The sequence below is a fragment of the Myotis yumanensis genome, unplaced genomic scaffold (assembly GCF_028538775.1).
Source record: "Myotis yumanensis isolate MYYU_CA2020_CCGP unplaced genomic scaffold, mMyoYum1.0.hap1 SCAF_3, whole genome shotgun sequence".
Taxonomy (NCBI): domain Eukaryota; kingdom Metazoa; phylum Chordata; class Mammalia; order Chiroptera; family Vespertilionidae; genus Myotis; species Myotis yumanensis.
The window spans coordinates 32,417,069-32,434,493 of record NW_027223754.1 but is presented as its reverse complement, the minus strand read 5'-3'; the positions used below and the strand labels follow the sequence as shown (position 1 = coordinate 32,434,493).

At 36.1% G+C, this 17,425-nt stretch overlaps 1 protein-coding gene across 2 annotated transcripts in view; it reads left to right on the top strand.

The window, feature by feature from the left end:
- The window catches only part of MYO16 (myosin XVI), a 533,335-nt gene that overhangs the window by 191,076 nt on the left and 324,834 nt on the right, over positions 1 to 17,425 (top strand). For both annotated transcript variants that reach the window (XM_070408604.1, XM_070408603.1), the window contains exons 7-9: positions 337 to 462; positions 5,168 to 5,243; positions 8,321 to 8,474. In XM_070408604.1, the coding sequence (XP_070264705.1) occupies positions 337 to 462; positions 5,168 to 5,243; positions 8,321 to 8,474 (356 nt within the window). The remainder of the gene's footprint in view (positions 1 to 336; positions 463 to 5,167; positions 5,244 to 8,320; positions 8,475 to 17,425) is intronic.

Here is a 17,425-nt window from a genome sequence, read left to right as displayed (position 1 = left end):
GGACAAGTAGTGATAAAGTATTGAATTATTATATTTCATATTTAAAAGTATTCATATTATAGTAGAAAGGCACATTAGAGAGGAAAATAGGAATTACATGAAAAACTGTACCTTGTCAGAGTCAGAAGGAAAACAATATATAATTAACCCATAAGCCTTTTTCAAACAATGGTGACATTCACTTGTACCAAATAAATCAAAGTATATATGTTTCTTTTATCAAGGTCTCTGTATTTTAGGTTTAATACTTTATTAAATTGCTCTCTTTAAACCACTGAATAAATTATGATGTTGCTGCTTCTTAAAGATAAATAACAAAATATCTCTTTATTGCAGTTACATATGGCATGCGCCAGTGGCTACAAGGAGGTAGTGTCTCTCCTCTTGGAAAATGGGGGAGACCTCAATGCAGTGGATAATCAGTACTGGACTCCCCTTCACTTGGCAGCAAAGTATGGCCAGGTAAGTGAGTTCCTGAGCTATTTTATAAATTATTTTATAATCAATGCATCCTTTCATATTAATTTTATTTCAAATTATGTACTAATTATTATGTAATCTGAATTCTAATGGTATGGTCTTACTAAACAAATGTTTTATGAATAAAAAAACATTTACTTTTAAAAGGACAAATAATAACATATATTCCTTAGGACTTGGCATACTAGCATACTGCATATTCTATTCAAAATAATTCAAGAAATGATAAAAAACATAAATATCCCTTATAATATAGACTTAACACAGTTTTCTTAATATTATATAGTTCTTATAAGTTTACTGTTTCATGAGACTGTAATAATTCTGTTTGTTTTCTACAATTAGTAGATGTAAAGTTAAATTACATTTTGTATTTTATTTTTCTCCATAAATTATATTTCATTTTAATGAATGAGGGATGGGTAGAAATTCTTTCTCTGAATTGACTTTTTGCTATAGCTAATACATCTGAAGACACTAATGCACAAATTAATGGTTACCAGGCACCCTTATATTCTGAAGAAGGAGCAAAATCACAGTCAGATAGAATGTGTCTTGGAGAGAGAGAGACATGTTGTATGTATCCATGACAAAAGATAAAGGAATATATTAAACTAATAAAACAGGTTAGCTTTATAGTAAAAATACTTTCAACTGGTTTTAGTGATGAAAGTAGATTTTTAAAAAATGTTATTTTACTCTGTTATGTTTAACCATAAAAACATAATTTAATGATTAAAATATATGCCAGATGTGATACCTGCCAAGCCTCAGTGATATAAGGAACTTAAGCCGAGTTCACTTGCTACTTCCTTCTTAAAGCTTCCTGAAGTTTCCTGCCACACAAAAGTCATAAGGTAGAAGAATCAGTGATTAAACAGGCAGAGAGAATTGGTGGATATCAGTACTCTCATCCCATTTACCTATCACATTAGAAAAACTTCCAAACTTTGGGTTTTCTCTTATTTTTCAACTAGAGGCCCGATGCATGAAATTTGTGCAAGAGTAGGCCTTCCTTTCCCCGGCTGCTGGCACTGGCTTCCCTCTGGCACCCAGGACTTGGGTCTTCCTCTGGAACCCGGGACTTGGGCTTCCCTCCTACCACTGGCAGGCACTCGGGACCCATGCTTTCCTAGCAGCCCTGGCTTTGTCCGGAAGGTCGTCCGGTCTAATTAGCATATTAAGCTTTTATTATTATAGATTACAGTTTACATTCAATATTATTTTGTATTAGTTTCAGTGTACAGCACAGTGGTTAGACAGATATATCCTTTACAAAATGTTTCCCCTGTTATTTCCCGTACCCAACAGGCACCATACATAGTTGTTACAGTACTATTGACTATATTTCCTATGCTGTATCTTACATCCCCGTGACTATTTTATCGTCCCAATCTATCCTCCCAATCCCTTCACCTCTTTCACCCAGCTCCCAACTCCCCTCTCATCTGGGAATCAGATGTCTGTGTCTATGAGTCTGTTTCTGTTTTGTTTGTTCATTTATATTGTTCTTTAGATTTTACATATAAGTGAAATCATATGGTATTTATCTTTCTCTGACTGATTTATTTTAATTTATTTTACATAGCATAATACCCTCTCTAGGTCCATCTGTGCATTCACAAATAGTTAAGATTTTCTCTGAAGTTTGGGGTTTCTCAATCTATGTTTTCAGCCTAGAGAAACATGGTATTGAAATTACATGGAAAATACGATTCAAAAGGTGCATTTGCTTTGGGAGATGCAGAGTAATTAAGATTGATGTTCTTATTACTTACTTCTCCAGTGTGCCAGCTACATTTCCAACACTCGTCATTTATTAACATTAAGTGACTTAAGAAACTTTCCAATAGCTTTATTTTTTTTTAACCCAGCTGCAAAATATTCTTCCCCAACTTGTAGAAACCATTATTCCTCACTTTTTTTTAGGTCTCCTATACTTCTATGTTCCAGACTCTCCCCACCACACAAACACACCTATATTTTAATCTGCCCAATGAAATGATTAAGCCAGCTTGTTTGGAGAGCTTCCATAGCCCCCTCACTGGCTCTGAGTACCAGCCACCACTCGCTGGCTGTATGAACCTAATAAGCCTTAATAGTCCTTCTTCCACAGAGCCCCAGGGTCTTCAATTAGTGACAACCATCAACACATCTGTTTACAGGGGAATTGTTACATAGCTCAGAAGACTGTTGAGAATAAAGAAGGCAAATGCATCACCGAAGTATCAAAGAGCATATGTCCTAGTCAATTGATCCAGCTGCTAGATTTGTACAGAGAGATGTTGAACATAATGTTTTCTAGCAATGGCCATTTACAGTGTGCAAATGAGTCAGATTTTTAAAACAATTTCACCTTTATCTTCTGCTTCTGTAGAAAATGAGTAACCATTAATTCTGTATTTTATAAGTCCTTATATATTTTAGTACAAAGGTTAGGATCTGAAGATTATATATGTCTTTTCAGTTTTGCTCCATTAAACCTACTAGGATGGGTTCTTCACCTGAATGTAAGCTCCAGAACAGCAGAGATGTGATTTGTGTGGCCCACTGAGCCATCCTGTAGCCAGCAGAGTAACTGGAGAAATTAAATGGACAACTCAATCAACCAGGAACTAAAAACAAAGTTCTGCTGAGTATTAGAGTGAGGATTTAACCTTAGGATATATGACACCAGAACAAAAATATTCTTCCTCAATTCAAACTAAAATCAAGGAATAACTAAGAGATTTATGTTAATAGAAGATTTTGAGTAAATTGTATCTTTATTTTTTGTCAAGAATATACCATATGATATCTAGAATTATTTAAAAAATTCTTTACACTACCACTTAATATTCATTTTGGAAACAATATTTTAGGAACAGGTTTTATTTGAATTATCAATTTGTATGCATGGGAGATTTGTAACTCTCCAAAGACATTTAGTATAAATAAATGCATCTCAGTTGAGAAAAAAATGTGATAAATGTTAACATTTTAGAAAGACTCAAGGCATTTTTAGAGTCATTCACAGCAATTTCAGTTTTTTATAAATATCTTATAAATATGAATACCTTTATGGAGAAGGTAGTTTATAATTTATAACAGTATTTATAGTATTTATTACTGTCATTTATACTTAGATGGCATATATATTTTAAAACTTCCCTTTGTACATAAACTTTTTCATTGAGAACAAAGAAATACCTGTTCTCTAAAACTGAGAACTGAACAAGTTATGTGAGCAACAGTTCTTTCAAAAGTTGTACATACCCTAACTGGTTTGGCTCAGTGGATAGAGCGTCGGCCTGCGGACTGAAAGGTCCCAGGTTCGATTCTGGTCAAGGGCATGTACTTTGGTTGCGGGCACATCCCCAAAAGGAGGTGTGCAGGAGGCAGCTGGTCGATGTTTCTCTCTCATCGATGTTTCTAACTCTTTATCCCTTTCTCTTCCTCTCTGTAAAATATCAATAAAAACATATTTTTTAAAAAAAGAGTTGTACAGAAGATAAAATTTGATTCTAGCCTTGTACATATTTTAGTATTGTTAATAGCATTGGAAATAGTACAGTAAAAGATAAGAAAGTAATTGTGAAATGATGAAATCTAAATCTCTTCAAAAGTGCTTTATATCACACAACTCTTATATCTTAATGTTCAAAGGAGTCATTTGTATTCTCAAATACATTTTTACCTAAGTACGTAAGAATTGAGATATACTTAGATTTTTTTCTTCAGATATTTCTTCTTTGCTTTGGAAAAAACAACACTGTCTGGATTTCCTCCTGCCCCTCTGAGCACACGGTATTGAAAAGCTCAGTGTTCTGTCCTAGGTTCTCTCCCTTCCCAATATTTATGTCTTTAGAAGTCTTCCTCCTACAGCTTCAAAGACTCTGCATGTTCATGTCTCCCAAAGCCTCCTCTCCTCTCATTTCTCTCCCAAGTTCCAGACTCAAGAGGACCACTGCCCAGAGAGTAATCCCCGTCAACCTGCCTTCAAACTCAACTTGTGTACAAAGAGAATGATCATCTTCTTTTTCCCATTTCCAATCTGTTGCCTTCTTTTCTATTTCATCATTTACTGGGCATTATTCTTTTCTTATTTTTCCTCTCCTCGCCCATACCTATTAAACCACTGAGCCCCCAAACTCTTACATAGTAAATGGATTTGAGCTACAATCATGTGTGTCCTCGCTGCCTTCACCCTCATCCAGTGCTTCAGCATCTCTACATCAGGATTATCCTGCCAACCTCCTAACAGAGCTCCCTGCCCCTCCCCCACGCCATTCTAAGTACAAAAATAATCAAACTATTTCAACTCAGCATTCTTTCCGTTGCTGTCGATATGAAATGCCCATGCCATAAAATAATTTATGAGCCCTGTGTGCCTGGGCTTCTGCTTAACTCTCCAGCTCTAGTTCTCCTGCCTTCTCCCACCAGGTTAGAGGATGAAGCCATAGTGAACTTCTTTCAGATTCTGTAGTATGCCATCATGCACATCCTTTACATGTTCTTTGCTGTTCTTGAAAATGTTAAATGGTCAAATCTGACCTAACTTTGCAGGACTACACTGTGATGTTATGCTAATGCATTCTCATTTCTCCAACCTTATGTGCCCCTTGAGGCCATGAATGTGTATTATTTACTGATGAGTCTTCAGTATCCAGCATGATGTTTCCTATTTCAATCATCTCTAATGTTTCAGACAAACCTGGTGAAACTTCTTTTGATGCATCAGGCAAATCCAAACCTTCTGAACTGCAATGAAGAGAAGGCCTCAGGTAGGTTATGAGCGTCCTGGGACCACTGAGCAGTCACTGTTTCCTTCCTGTCGTATGTAAGTTGTTCATCATGAGCGTAGCTAGGAAATGAGAGTCAGCCTCCCTGAGAAGCTCTGTGAAAACCAGCCCAGTTTAATATGATTCACGATTCAGATGCCCTGATCTAGGACAAGGGGACATTAGAGAGCAGTTATGTTAATGGGTTACTGTGTCCTTCCTTTACAACTTGCTTTTCAGGCTTAAACTTCCAGGGCGGTGATTCCTGCAGTATCATTACTTTAAAAGATTTTTTTTTGCTTTTGTGTTAACTAGTTTCTCGTCAGACCTAATAAATGCTTGTTCTTTAGGGTATTTTTAAATAGTATCATAACAGTATTTTTTCTGCACAGATGATTATACTGCTAGAAATAGAGACTAATATGCTAAAGATAATTTAAAAGTTTAAAAAACTTAGTTTAATGTTACTTATTTTTTAAAAATATATTTTTGAAAATTTCTAAAGTTGTCAAATAGTATTTTTTGATTTTTTTTTTAGAGAGAGAGAGGAAAGAAGAGAAAGAGGAAGGGAGGGAGAGAAAGAGAAGGAGAGAGAAACATTGATTTGTTTTCCCACTTATTTATGCATTCACTGATTGATTCTTGTATGTGCCCTGACCAGGAATTGACCCTGCAACCTTGGCATATCGGGATGACACTCTAACCAATTGAGCTACCCAGCCAGAGCTACAGTTCTTTTTACTAGTGTTCTCTTATATGTTCATATATGTAGTTTAAAAATTGATGTAACATTCATTTTTTAGCTTTTAGAAAATTTGACAACATTGCTACTACTCATAAATTACTTTGGTATGTTAAAAAAAGAATTATATCCTGACCAGTGTGGCTCATTTGTTGAGTGTCCACCCATGAACCAGGAAGTCACAGTTCAATTCCCAGTTAGGGCACATGCCCAGGTTTTGGGCTGAATTCCCAGTAGGGGGCATGCAAGAGGCAGCCAGTTGATGATATTCTCTCATCATTTTTGTTTTTATCTCTCTGTCTCTCTCTTTCTCTCTCTCTGAAATCAATAAAAACATATTTTAAAAAATAATTCTAAGCAACAAAGAGAAAAGTCTAGTAGAAGGAACAAAATAATATAAAAATTTTGATGGTAGTAATTGATCAGAATAACTTATATTTACTTATTCTTCTTGTTGCTATAACTACTAGCCTCAAATTTATTATTTGATATATTTATAAGAGGGAGTGTGATTAATTGATAAACATCTAGTTTAGGGCAAAATGAGGGATTTTCTCAATTTCTTACATTATTGGAATTAAGTATTATTATTGAGTGTTTTTTCATCTTTGCTAAAATAAACTGATGATTTAACAAACAGAACTATGATAGCTTGACAGTCTCAAATGTTACAACAGGCTAATATTAATGCTAGTGTAGTAATTTTAACATGAACAACAAAAAAGTATGTCTAATAAATATGAATTAATAGTTTTCTTCTATTTTTTAATAAATATATTTATTTTGAAATATATCACACCTTCTGTTAACTCTAGTCTAGTTCTAACAGATCACAATTTCAAGTTCATATCCTTAGCTTCTTGCCCAGAGAAGGGAATAAATATGATTGACCCTTGACAGCATAGGCTTCCATCTGTCACACTTTTACCTTTTAGGTCTAGTGTCAACTGTGCCAAACAGACATCCAAGGTAATGGACAGTTCTGGAGCCCCAGGGAATGACTAAATTCCTGGTCTACACTCAGCCTGACCACCTCCAGCATAGTGTGTGGTGACTCAGACAATTTTGTCCCCGTTGGTCATGCCATGTCTACCATCAATGTAACCCCTTTTCTATGCCATGTTGGTCATGAGAGACACAATGATGTGATCATAGTAGATCCTCAATTAACATTTATTGATTGAATGAAAATATTTCTCTCACACACACGGGACAAAGACCAATAATGCAGTGAGAGGTTAAGAGTAAATGCAGGATATCCCAGCATCTTATCCAAGAACAAGAAGAATGAACCAGATAAAACAATAGTGCAGAGAGAAGTGAACTTGACACATATTTTGACTGAGCAAATGAAAATTATCACAGTGCCATATTAGGTTCTTGCTGTTTTGTGTTTCTTAAACTTGGAATGGACACATAAAAATTATGTAGGGAAATAAAAGCAATTTGGGGCATAGCTGTTAGGTGAGGCAGAAAAAATCTCCCTAGGTAAAGAAGCTGAGCAGCCTCCTACTCATTATGTGATTATGATTTAACCTAAAGTAAATGATGATAAAATCCTGGTGTAAGTACCTTCCTGTGGTAGGTGAATTACTGGTTCCAGCCCATAAAACCACATAAGTCAAGTTTATAGACAAAGATAGTCATGCAGTTTAGTTACGAGGGTTGAAAGGAGCAGATGACTCCATTAGGTTCCTGGTTGTTATTAATGTGAATTTTTCTCAGGATTTATTGATTTCCAGTATAATTTGTTAATAAGTATAAGTTGATTAATTCTCATCTTTATTGCTGTCCAGATATGTTCAGATGTCACTGTTAATGTGTAATTTATAAGGAACTATAGTAATTCATATTTCAGATAGAGAGGCTAGACACACTATTTTAATACATAGCTATTTATTTGTACATCTACCCATTTAGTAAAATGTTTTAGAATGCTTCCTACATGTTTTATAATAGCCCAGTCATTCTGAATGTATAATATTTTTTATCATTTTGCTTCATATTCACCAAGATGAAGGAAGAATTTCCTGACAATAAAATGACATTAAGTTCTCTCAAGCTCAGCTTCTCAATGATTTACATTTTACACATCTCCTCTTGGTGAAATTATTTTTATATATGTTTCATTTCAGTTATAATTAAATATGTTACTAAAGTGAAAAAGACAGTATTTTTAAATGGCAGCACTGCAATTTTGTTCCTGGCATAAACTTTTAATGTTTTTATTTTTGTTACATGTGCTGATAAATTTTAGCGTTTTCAGAACTATTGAAAGTAAATAGTTTTCTGTGGTTTCACCATCCACTTTTTCTGATTTTCTTATTGGTTCGTGTAGATATCGCTGCATCTGAGTTTATTGAGGAAATGCTGCTGAAAGCCGAAATTGCCTGGGAAGAAAAAATGGAAGAGCCTTTATCTGCGCCTACCTTAGCACAAGAGGAACCCTATGAAGAGATCCTTCATGACCTGCCAGCCCTTTCCAGTAAGCTGTAAGTGCCTTCTTTATACAGGAGAAAGCTGTAGACCTGGTTCTCTGCTGACTTAATTATCCTCATTTGTCTTCCCCGCTAATCACCAGTCATTCATTTTAAAGTAAATATTAAGCCTATCTCTCAACTGAAAGCTAGAAAATTGAAGCTACATGCTAATATATTTATCAAAAGATACATGGTGACAATCACGAGTTTAGCCTACTCTTATGAATATGCTCTGATTTTGTAAAACATCACTATTTCAGTAATTAGATATATTTGTCACCATGAGATCAGAGATAATATTTTAAACACACTCCATGTGATTTTTTTTTTTTTTTTAGCTAAACGGGTATGTAAGGTTTCCAATGACTATCATAATGGCTAGATTTCCTAAGGTAGGAAATATAAATATTCATTTTTTTCTCTCTAAAGTATAAAACCAATGATTTTTTTGTTGTCTAAAATATCTCCTAAATACTAACACATGCTGCAAGGGGGATATACCTTAAAAACATCATGCTGAATGGACAAAGTGAGAAACAAAAGTCCATATCTGATATGATTCCATTGATATGAAATGTCCAGAATTATCAAATCCATGCAAACAGAAAGCATATGAGTGTTTTCCAGGAGTGGGCAGAAGGGGTAAAGAGGAGTGTCTCTGAATGGATGTGAGTCTTTGAAAATGATGGAAATGTTCTGGAAGTAGGTGGTTACACAAACCTGTGAATATAAAAAGCAGAGAAGTGTACACTTTAAAAGCATGTATTTTGTGCTCTGTGAATTATATCTCAACAAAAGAAATAAACACATAAAGCAAAAAAGATAAAATATAATTCAGGTTGAAAGCAAAATCTGCTGTGTACAGCCAGTGAGACCTTGAGGAAGTTGCCTCCTGGTATAAACATGTTTCTTTTCTGCCGGTGGCGATTATGTCTAATACGTATTTGGGACATTCGAGGGGACTTTGAATAAATAGCACTATCTAGTTTCTGGACAATTGGAGAAATAATCAAAGAGAAAAATGGAGTCCAAATCACACCTGCTCCATGATAGAGAGCACATGGGAGGACATAGCTAAATGTGGCAGCTGAAAGGGTTTGTGAGTATATTCCATTGTTGGGCAGCTCTATCAACAAGGCACTTAGAAACCAGAGCAGGCCTCCCAAGGGAGGGGCTCCCAGACCAGGTAACAGTGCGGAGGAGGAGGAAGAGCTGTGCTCTCTGCAGGAAGGCTTGCTGCAAGAAGAAGGAGACAGGGGCTGAGGAGCCACTCTTGCCAGATTCAGACAATTCATTCCACTTCATAAAAGTAGCGGGAGGCCCAGAATTATCATGACTCCATTTCTCTTCCTGGGAATTTGAAAAGATGCTGCCTACAGACATGCCCCAAGGCCGTTATAATGAATGCATGAGCTCAAAGAGGAAAACTCTTATTTCAGAGCCTGTTCCATCTTGCTGGCATTCAAAAACACTTTTAATTTAAAATTAATCTAGACAATTCAGAGGCTAAAGCCATATGTAAATACACTGACCTCTACTTAATACAAAGATATATCCATTATTGGATTGGATTGTTGTTTTTTTGATCCTCACCTGAGGATTTGTTTTTATTGACTTTAGATATAGAGAAAAACATCGATGTGAGGGAGAAACATCAATCAGTTGCCTCCAGTACATGCACCAGCCAGGGTTCAAACCTCAACCTAGGTATGTGCCCTGATTGGAAATGGAACCCACAACCAACTGATGCTTCAACCAGGAGAGCCACCCTACCAGGGCTGGATTGTATTTTTTAACTTTGTTGTAAATTTTTTGTGTCAGACCCTATGCTAAGAACCTTCATGGGTTATCTTATTCCATATTCTAAGCCTTATTTTGTGTGATAAACCATTAATTAGCCAGAATAAGAACATCACTTCTACTGTGTCCCACCATTATTAGTAAATGTCTTTCTTTGTTTTAATATATAATCAATAGGATATTCCTACATTATTGGATTATCCCATATTTCATGTTTCTAATCTCTCTTCTATCCAGTGAACATTATTATGGTCTTTATTTGTTGCCTGATTTTCAAGTTCATGTCTCTAATGATCACATTAGATTTAACTCCAAAGATCCTTTCTAAGTATAATATTCCCAATCTGGTCTCTATTTGTAAAGCTTGTAGGTTTCCTCTCTCTGCTTTAAATTTACAACTGTTCTCATATTTGACTGCTGTTCCCTACTGCATTCTTTCTTTCCTTCTGACTGGGTGCCTCCTCACTGTGCTGTCTTTTCTGTCCTTAGATATATATATTTTAGTGCCTAAATACTGTTAGTGCTGCTACGGAACCAGCTGCTGCTGAATATGCCGTTTGGTATTTGAACATGGAAATGTTCTCCTAGGGTTTTTAATTACGGGGAAGTTCTGATATGTGCTAACTTTTGTTTCTAATTTTCTATTTCATGGAGTTCTTGAGTTGGAAGTCACAAAAATTCTGCACAATGCCTAAATAGAGTAATTTACTAAACAATTGTGGGTTTTCACTTATTAATATTAACAGTAATGATAATTTATAATAACAACAATAAAAGCTTTTTGTTGTGCAGTTAGAAGGTGACAGGACTTGTGCAAAGTGGTTTACGTGGATAATGCCATTTAACCCTCAACACAATACCTGAAAGTACTTGCTATCACTGTCCTTCTTTTTACATCACTGTCTGATATTCAGACTATAGTGACCTGAGTCAACACACACAAATATACCCAACCTTACACTGTTTCTGTGAGAAGGGCCTTTTTTTCTCTTTCTTTATTGATTAAAGTATTACATATGTGTCCTTAACCCCATATTGCCCTCCCCCACCCCATTCATGCCCTAACCCCTCTGGTGTCTGTGTCCATTGGTTATGCTTATATGCATGCATACAAGTCCTTTGGTTGATTGCTCCCCCAACCCCTCCCCTCTGCTTCCTTCCCTCTGTGGTTTGAGCATCTGGTCAATGCTTCTCTATCTCTGGATCTGTTTTTGTTCATCAATTTATGTTGTTCTTTATATTCCACAAATGAGTGAGATCATGTGATATTTATCTTTCTCTGACTGACTTATTTCACTTAACATAATGCTCTCCAGCTCTATCCATGCTGTTGCAAATGGTAGGAGATCCTTTCTTTTTACAGCAGCATAGTATTTCATTGTGTAGATGTACCACAGTTTTCTCACCCACTCATCTGCTGATGGGCATTTAGGCTGTTTCGAAATCTTAGCTATGGTGAATTGTGCTGCTATGAACATAGGGGTGCATATATCCTTTCTGATTGGTGTTTCTAGTTTCTTGGGATATATTCCTAGAAGTGGGATCACTGGGTCAAATGGGAGTTCCATTTTTAGTTTTTTGAGGAAACTCCATACTGTTCTCCACAGTGGCTGCACCTAGTCTGCATTCCCACCAGCAGTGCACGAGGGTTCCCTTTTGTCTGCATCCTTGCCAGCACTTGTTTGTTGATTGTTGATGATAGCCATTTTGACACGTGTGAGATGGTACCTCATTTTTGATGGTATCTCATTGTCGTTTTGATTTGCATCTCTCAGACGATTAGTGACTTTGAACATGTTTTCATATGTCTCTTGCTCTTCCTTATGTCCTCTATTTAGGTCCATTGCCCATTTTTTGATTGGGTTGTTTACCTTCCTTTTGTTAAGTTGTATGAGTTCCCTGTAAATGTTGGAGATTAAACCCTTATCAGAGATAACATTGGCAAATATGTTCTCCCATGCAATAGGCTTTCTTGTTGTTTTTTTGATGGTTTCTTTTGCTGTGAGAAGGACCTTTTTATTTGTGATTCTAAAAGTTCTGATTTGGCTTTAAAGAGGAAATTGTTAACTGAGTTTCACTGTTATGGTCAGTCAGCTTTAGCTGCGGCACATTGTCAATTTAGGTTGAATGTTTAGTATGCCAACTTCAGAAGACAGTCTGTAATCTGGGAGAGATTGCCCTTACTGGGCTCTGCATTTACTGGTTCTGGGGCTTGGGTAACGTAATGAAACTCTTGGCCACATTTTTCCTCAAGTGTAAAATATGGGTGTTTAGCCAGGCCTTTATCGCTATCTCCTGAGGGGGGAGTCTCTTAATTCCTTAGAATTCTCAAGTGTCTTTGTTATTCAAAAGCCCCTTGGATCATACTTAAATGTCTGCTAACATAGATTCTCTTAGATCATACCCACATTTATGACTCAAGGAGGGGGTGGTCACACAGAAAATCCAATGATGTGATTAAAAGATGGGGGCATTGAGCCAGTCTGACCACCAGAAGGGTAGGAAGATGGGAAACTGAGTTCAAACACATGGCCAATGATAGAGTAAGTCATGCCTACATAATGAAACCCCAATGAAAACTCTGACAACAAGCTTGATGGACTTCTTGGTTGGTGGACAGATCAATATTCTGGGAAGGTGATGTGCCTTGACTCCATCGGGGGAGCACATGAAAGCTCTACATTCAAGACCCTCCCAGCCTCGCCCTGTGCATCTATTTGTTTGGCTGGTCCTGATTTGTATCCTCTATAACACAGCTGTAATAATAGCAGGTATACTGTTTTCCTGAGTACTGTGAGTTCTAGTGAGTTATCTAATCTGAGGGGGGTTATGGGAACCTCAAAATTTGTAGCTACTTGGTCCAAGTGTAGGTGGAATAGAGATTCCCAAATGTGTGACTGGCATCTGAAGTGGTGGCAGCCTTGTTGGAGAAGATGCCCTTAACTTGTGGCATCTGTGCTAACTCTAGGTGGTCAGCCTCAAATGGTTCTGCAGTACCACAGAGCGATGATGGTGGTGATTGATGATGCCTGTCTCCTGGGCTTGTTCTTGATGAATAGCTGAGTAGTTAATGTTTATAAAAGTGCTTAGAGCAGTGACTGGCTCATCGTAATACTACATAAGTGCTAGAGAAATGACAAAAGAAAAAAAATAATGTTCTTTTTTCATCTGTGAACTGTCAGCAAATCATCAAAAGAATAAAGGCCTTCTGGCTACTGACTAGAAGACAATAGAATTAGGCTCTCAGCTTGGTGCTTTGAAACTGATTATAACCATATGCCAAAAACCTTATTTTCTAGTCAGCTGGAAAGAAAATCCAATTTCAGAGAAGACCAGCTTGCATCCTTTGATTAGGTTGCTTAAGGTGTGGGTCTCCAGTGCTTCTGAGTCATCTGGAACTTGGGAGGGAGAGAAGGTGTTGCTCTGTTTGGGACTAAGAAAAGTCTAAAGTCTAAGAGGGGGCAGAGCTGAGCAGGGCTGAGGGCTATAGGGAAAGGGACTTGAGGACAGGAAGATATCCTAGGATGGTTTCAGCCAAGTAGCCATCTCCAAAGAGAAATACCCTGAGGGGATTTTTGAGTGGCACAGTATGAGTTTTGTTTGCTTCTTGACCACAGTAAAGCCTGAGACTAACAATAGGCTTAAGTAGATTTTGTGGAAAGCCTTGAAGGCACCACATTTTATGAAACAGGCTCAACTTATTGTATTCATTCAAAAGCAAGCCAACTTGTGGCTACACAATGATTTTTTTCCTATTGCCTTTGTTCCTCAATGGAAAATAAATATGGTTTACATATCAAAGCAATTTTAATAATCATTTCCATTGCTCTTCATTTCAACTCCAGGACTTAGGATGGATAGGCATAATTATCCACATTTTATTTACAGAGAAACAGAAGCACAGAGGTGTGACAAACTTGAGGGTATAGGTAGTCAGTGGCAACTGCAATTAGAACCCACTTTCTTCAGATTCTTTGTTCATGTTCTCCAGTCTAAGGCAGGAACAAGCTCAGGAAGATGGTCTCAGCATCTTCATAGCCTCATGGTATGTACAATCTTGCCATGAAGATCTGAAAAAATTTATTCATATGAGGGAGATAGCATTTGGCCCATGCCTCATCACTGCACATGGGGACAGTCATTGTGCAAATGGCTCCTTGTAATTTAGATGCCCGGATAAGCACTGGAAAGTGCATTTTATTCTAAGACCCTTAGGTAAAATTGCACTAAGACATTCATTCCCTCACTTCTGCTGGTTGAACATCATATCTCTGGTTACACCCGTAAGGCAGTTGTTGAAAATTTACTACTGATCCCGATGACCCAGGCATCTTGAGAATCAGCAGTCTCAGTGACCATTGTGCAGTAAAATAGCATCACCTGAGATGAAGTTCGACCAGACCCCCAGTTCTAGATTCTTCAGAGTCTTCATTTCGTTTGGAGGTCCTTGTACTATTGTTGTAGATATCAGGGGAGCTGTGGCTGGCTATGAACAATCTGGATTTTATTACCTTGTGGTCCAGAGGGATTAGTGACATAGAACGCACTTCTACCAGAACCTTTGTGTTTGTATATCAAAGTTTATTACTACTGTTTAATAAAGGTTGCCAGGGATCAGAAACATTCTTCATTTATACTAGCTTCATGTATGAAAGAAATTATATATAAGTCCACTTCAAAATATTGGCACTTATTAAAAAAGGAAACCGTGTCTTATTTAGAGACTTCCCTTTTGAGCAGGAATAATATTTAAAGTGAAATCTTCTTTGCAAGCTTCATGTAAAGAAAGCAATTTTAGTTACACATCAGACTTTGGTGATTGGCTTTAAACATCATACTTAATGAATAATAATATCGTTTCCTATAAATATCATATATTAAATACCAATTCGGCACTTCAATGTAACACTTGTCGTATTTGGATTAGAATTTTTTTGCAGATATCTATTGAGAACTACTGAGATGAATATGATATGTTATAAAAGCAATATAAATTTTAATCCTACCACAAGTCACACATTGAAATTTTTTTGGGGGTTTTAGACATGTCATATTTTACCAAAGTGGCTTTTTAAATTATAAATATTTTTCTTATAAAAACTAAAGTCATTTGTGTGTGTGTGTGTGTCAGGGGGAGGGGGTACTAAAGAAAGAAATCAATTAATTTAAAACTCTCCAGGAACTATTTCATTCAATGTTAATTTTTGGATCATTCTCTTATTTTATAGATGCAAAAAATCCCAAATTCCCTATAATAAATAACTTATGTAGCTATGTTCCAAGTGTTAAAATTGAGAAGTATTTATTCAGTCCATTACTTTAACCACCAAAATAACTGAGCCACATATGCCATTTCTTCACATTTGTTTCTAATAGATTTTTGTCTTCATTGGCCTAATATATCTCAGTAGAGTCAATTTTATTTATTCTTTATGGTTTTCTAAAATTGCTTTAGATATAATGGCCAATAATTGTTGCCTTTGTTAGTTTCATTTTATTATGCTCCTGCTTCCATTTTCAGAAATAAAATCTCAGTTCCTACAGGCACATTTGCTCTGCATGGCATGCCTTTTATGTTCATAGAAATAAGTCTTGACTAAATCCAGTAGAGTTTAGAAATTGGTTGTCTGCTGTTATAGTCCCATCTAATTTGTCCCATAGTCAGGCTAAAGCTATCTCTTCTGCATTAACCTAAAGTACTCTTAGATGATACCTATTCCATTTTATGTTTATTGAGCCTGTCATACCAAAAGCTTTGTTTTAGAAAATATACTATTTCAATCCTATTTTTTCTGTTTCTCACTGATAAATTTCTGTTCCTAATAATTCTTTTTATAATCAAAATAATATTTTCTCATTGAAGACAATTTGGAAAGTTCATCCTGAAGCAAGAAAAAACAAACAAAACCAACACTCATTAGCATAAGAGAAAAAATGAACCAGAGAAGTTAAAAATGCAAGAAAGACTTTATCCAATAGAATTGCAATAAGAGAGAGAGAGAGAGAGAGAGAGAGAGAGAGAGAGAGAGAAGCTCAACTCCATGAAATAAAAGGCCAGATAGCTCTGTAGCTTGGGGTGAGCTAGTGGGAAAGTGCTGGATGGAGGATGTTCTGAGGAACCTTGGTCAGTGTGATGAGGTCATTCTTGTTTGCCAATTCACATTTAAGGAAGTTAGGCTCCTACCTCTATAGAGACTGGGAGAAGGGCTTTATCTTTCCTATGATTCCATGTCAAAGGGATGACTCTCAAGTCCTTGAGAAAGGCATTGCTGAGTTGCAGAAAATTTATATCTCAAAGGGGCAGACAAAGAATTTACAGTGGAAATAATTGCTAGAATAACCAGGTCAGTGGTCCAGAGTTAGGAAGAAGACCCTCCATAGTTCAGTTGAAATGAATGCAATGTTAAGTCCTTTATTATTAGTCCACTTTTTTAATGAAACTTGTAGTAATTATTATATTGCTTCTTATCCTTTATATATTTTTTTCACTTTTAAGTTCAGTGTTTGCTCTATATACACAATTGCTTCTCAGTTTTTAAAAATTAATCTTATAAATATTTTGCATGATTGATTAACATTTAATGAGATATTAAAGTAAATACCAATGGTAACTTAAAATTATTACTTTTTAAAGAAAAATAGCATTTTAATACATGTCTATATTCCAAAAATTGATGATCAGTGAAAATTTAAATATATAACAGTTAACGTTTGAATGCTATTGTTAAGCACAATGACTATACATAAAATATGTTTTAGTTAAAAAGTGGAATAGCCCTAGCCAGTTTGGCTCACTGGATAGAGTGTTGGCCTGTGGACTGAAGGGTCCCGGGTTCGATTCTGGACAAGGGCACATGACTGGGTTGTGGGCTTGATCCCCAGTAGGGGGCATGCAGGAGGCAGTCTATCAATGATTCTCTCTCATCATTGATGTTTCTATCCCTTTCCCTTACTCTCTAAAATCAATAAAAATATATTTTAAAAAATAGTGGAATAGAAACTTAAAGAAAAGTTGTTCCATGGTTGTGTAAAACATTGTCACATACCATCAGCCTAGGTACATTATTTGCATTTTCTTATAGAAAATGTGTGCATTACTAATTAATATATTGACATTTAATTAAATTTTATTTAAAGTCAGTTTTTCTTATATAAATAAGAGA